This window comes from Etheostoma spectabile, chromosome 14 (genome assembly GCF_008692095.1).
Source record: "Etheostoma spectabile isolate EspeVRDwgs_2016 chromosome 14, UIUC_Espe_1.0, whole genome shotgun sequence".
Classification (NCBI taxonomy): Eukaryota; Metazoa; Chordata; class Actinopteri; order Perciformes; family Percidae; genus Etheostoma; species Etheostoma spectabile.
Genome location: NC_045746.1, coordinates 4,111,139 through 4,115,465, shown reverse-complemented (window position 1 = coordinate 4,115,465; position 4,327 = coordinate 4,111,139). Strand labels below are relative to the sequence as shown.

Sequence of the window (4,327 nt, the reverse complement as noted above, 5' to 3'; positions counted from 1 at the left end):
GCCGAGTGGACAACATGTAGCCTACTAACTTTCTGTTGAACCACGTTTACACACAACGTGTACTGTACACACAATTTCATTCTTAAGTTCGATGCCATTGTCCATGTTCTCCAGATGTCTGCCACTGCAGCCGATGTTGAGCGCACCTGACTCTCCAAGCCAATCCACAAGTGGCTACTACTGTGCCACATGAGGAGTAGGCTATACAACATGCGTCCTTTTAGTCTAATGTCTCCCTCTCTCTGTATACTGTCATAATGGCAGCAACTTGGCTTGTGATCATGTTTTGTTTCTCAAATCGACACATTTGTTTCTCAAAATGAGATCATTCTCTCATAGTTATGAAAGACAAAGCTCATAATCTTAAGAGAACATATTTTATTTATTACTATTTGGGGTATGTGAGGGTGTTTCAGCTACTCATTGTCTAAATTATTTAAATATTGAGCCACCACGGCACTGTCAATCTTTTAGATAAGGAGGCTGCACGATTGCTCCATTAAGTCACATTGCAGCTCGTTTCGCACCGGCCCGTCATTGTGATCTCGCTCAATACTAGACCAAAGATTTTTGGTGACATTAGTCTATTAGACACATCTGCATGGGGAAATGGGGTTCAGGTTTACTGCAGCTGCCAGTAATTTACTGTAGCCTACTTTAAAAAGTACATGTGTTACAGTGTTTCACCTCTCCGAGCCGCAACACAATTAGCTTTATTGACATACTCCAGGAAAAAGAGGAATGTAACCCTGATATTTAAGATAAGATAAGCCTTTATTGCTTCCTGTAGGAGAAATTCACATTGGCCATTCGAGAGAAACGAAATGGCGAAACATTGCGCATAAACACACAATAAACATACCTACATAGAAACATAATTATACAGTATTTCATCCAATGCTTCAATGAACATCCAATAAAGCTCACATAATAACCCCTAGACCTACCTTTCATCACAATCACAGAACAGAAGAGACCCCCCCTCCCCCGTATGCCACTTCATTTTGATAATGATTGCACATTTCCCGTTGCTGTGGTCAATAACCTCTGCATTGCACAATGCCCAATTGCATATCAAATATAACATAGCATATATTTTAGCATATCATAGCATTTTTTTTATTATTTTTATCACACATAGCCTGTAGCACTGCAGCCAACACACACACACACACACACACACACACACACACACACACACACACACACACACACACACACACACACACACACACCACACACACAACACAACACACACACACACACACACACACACACACACACACACACACACACACACACACCTAATCTCTTTGTAGTCATCACTTTGTTGAAAGCCTGTTCTACCTGTTGAGCTTGCAGTTTGGTAACCTGTAGCTTACCTTCTGACTAAAGGGATCATGCTCTCTACACAGGTGACCGCCTCCTCAAAAAACTTCTGAAAAGGACTTGGTGGCATTTGGCCAATTATTTTTCCAGCCCTTTTTATCAAGTTTTGGAGCTGTGATTTTAATTTAACGGACAGGTTACCGAACCAAGCCATACTGCCATAACGAACAGTAGTTTCAATGGCTTCCTTGTAAAACAGTAGCAGGATATCTCAACACCTCTAACTATGTCTTCTTGAGAAATATAGACACTGACTCATCTTTAAGCAAACATACTCCATTTATAGGACCAGTGCAACTGACAGTCTAATTATATGCCTAAATATTTGTACATGTTGTCACCTGCCTAACAAGTAGGCTACACCTTCAATTTGGAGCGGTCAAAAATAATTTATTTGGTTTTATTTACATTTACATTGACTATTGTTCATTTTATTTATTAATATGGACATATTGTACCATAAGTATTTATCACCATGCCAGTAATCACATTAATTAAGACATCCTGATGTTAAATGGAGACTGTAAAACACCAAAACAATGTGCACGTAAAAAAAAAAAAAAAACTTAAATGACATCAGCTTGTGTTTTAAAATCACGTATCACATCACCAAAACGCAAAATTAATACATAGGCTATACAATGTTTTTTTTTATCTAGACAATACAAGAGTATTTCTCTACATAACATGATTCTTTTCAATCAATTCCGAGGAACAGTAGATCCATAACACTATAACAGTAAGAACCACTTGTACAGATCAGGTACAAATCTGAATTTGCTGTTCATGCCTAGACCTATGTAATAACAGGCCTGGCAGATAGCGTATGCAAACTCGTGATTCTGCTCAGTAAGATGACGTCTGGCAGTATAGAATGACCGCCAGTTAAAGTAGTTCATATAAGCCGTGGTGTTCTGATCCAGCTTCAAGAGAAACTCGGCGAGTGATGGGGCATCAGGGAAGTCATTTACATGTATAAAGGAATTACCTGGGGCGAAATCCTCATAGTTAATTCTTGGTGGTCCCAAAACTATTGGCACAGTGCCTGCCGCAAGAGGTCCATTGAACTTTTCTGTGATGTAATCTTTGTGAATTGAATTCTCAAAGGAAAGGTAGAATTTGCAGCTGCTGATGGTCCGGAAATAGTTCTCATCCTTCCAGAACTCGGCAGAGGAGCGGTCAAAAATATCCACCTTGATGTGTTTTAAAAGCTGTTTGTAGTATTTGTATCCCTCACCTGCTGTGTTGAGGTCAAGGCTATCCACAATCCAACAAAGCAGTCGTTCCTTCTTGGGTAGCACAAAATCTGCATCTGTTTTCTTCCTGAGAGTCAATCGCCAGCGAATGTGGATGTCTGCATCCTTCCTGTAGCTCATGGTTAAATTAAAAATGCTTTTAATGCCTTCTATCCTGCGTGTGTTGCTGGGTGAGTCTGTGTTAAACCAGATCCACCTCTGAAATTTCTTCCTAGGTGAGGTGGGAAGGTTGGAGAGGTCATCCTGGATGGCTCTGTGAAATAACAAAACTCCATGAGCCTCGGAGTATAAAGACCTATCATCTGTGAGGTGGCAGCTGTCAATGTCGAAAAACGTCTTACAGTCTTGAAAATCAAACATTTTGTTTTCAGGCCAGAACCAGAGCAGCACCACAGGCTTGTCTGTGTGCGGCTTCTGTAAATGAGACGGGGGAGGATGACATTTTGGAGATGGAAAAGAATTATAGTACATTAAAAACAGAACTGTGAGTCCAGCCAGCACTATAATCACAGTCAGGGCGGGTCGCAAGTAGGAAGAGATGGAAGCCATGATAAACCTGCAAGGTAAGAAGAATCCTCATCAACATTGGAAGCACATTCCCTCAGCAAAGCATTGCCTGCTATTGCTATGCCATTTTTAAAATGATCAAAGCAATTACACAGAGTTTAAAAGAGTATATCTGTTAAAGTTGTAATAATAATTAAAGCTGAACGGGCCCTCGTCCCTCCCAGGACGTCGGGGGACCTACCGGCGGGACACCGGGCGGGTTACTTCACGGCCTCAGCGGACCACGGGGAACAGGTGTTCCGAGTTTCCTCTGATTCAGAAAAACTTAATTTTGCCATGATACGCAACTCTTCCCGACTGCCACCTCCACGAAGTTGGTCCCTTATAACTTGCACATTTGTTTAACTATCAAAAGTCTTTTTGACATGAGGGTCAACCGAGTCTACCTTCAACGGATTAACACTCTGGGAGGCGTTGGGAACAGTAGGTTTCGCATGGATCCCGATTTGGCTACTTCATCCCAAAAAAAAAAAAAACAACTAAAAACAGCGCCATAACTTTCGGTTTTCCCCAACAAAATATGCAAATAAGAAGAGAAGATTAAGTTTTCATTCTTCATTCTGTAGCCTACATCATATATTCTCCTACATTTTGACCAACCATGACGTATAAAAAGTTAAAACGTTTCAAAAATCAATGTTACAAAGTGCTTCACAAAAACAATAAAAGAGACCATTTAAACATTAGGTTTTTAAATCAAAGCACATACAAACTATTTGGTGTATAAAAACCTGTACAGTGTAGGCCTAGGTAAGAATAGGAAAAAGTAGGTGTCAATCATTTAAGAATTTAATAACTATAAATAGGTAAAGCCAATTGGATGGTAATACAATCTAAAAGTTAGTTCGGATCCGAATGAGCCTAATTTCTGCACTACAAAGCGCCCCTTCCACTAATGTAAAGCAGGTGGAAAATGTATTCAAAATACCTGCTTGTCCCTTGGAGCTGAAGATGAGTGTGTAGATATTCTCCAGGATCGAGACTGAAGCTGCACCGATCTGACAAATTAAACTAACTCAAGAACGTCTTGTCTATTCTGTCATTGTTTAAAGGTTCATCCCTTCAGATGTGACATCTGACTGACACTCCCTCTACTCATCATAGCCTAAACACTG

General features: G+C 40.3%; 1 protein-coding gene across 1 annotated transcript; it reads right to left on the bottom strand.

Annotated features, from left to right (window-relative positions):
• Positions 1 to 1,254: 1,254 nt before the first annotated feature.
• On the bottom strand, positions 1,255 to 4,327 carry LOC116701912 (alpha-(1,3)-fucosyltransferase 9). Its single transcript, XM_032535955.1, has 2 exons — positions 4,141 to 4,327; positions 1,255 to 3,201 (listed from the first exon to the last, which is right to left on the bottom strand). The coding sequence occupies exon 2, from the start codon at positions 3,192 to 3,194 to the stop codon at positions 2,121 to 2,123; it is 1,074 nt and encodes a 357-aa protein (XP_032391846.1). The 5' UTR covers positions 3,195 to 3,201; positions 4,141 to 4,327; the 3' UTR covers positions 1,255 to 2,120.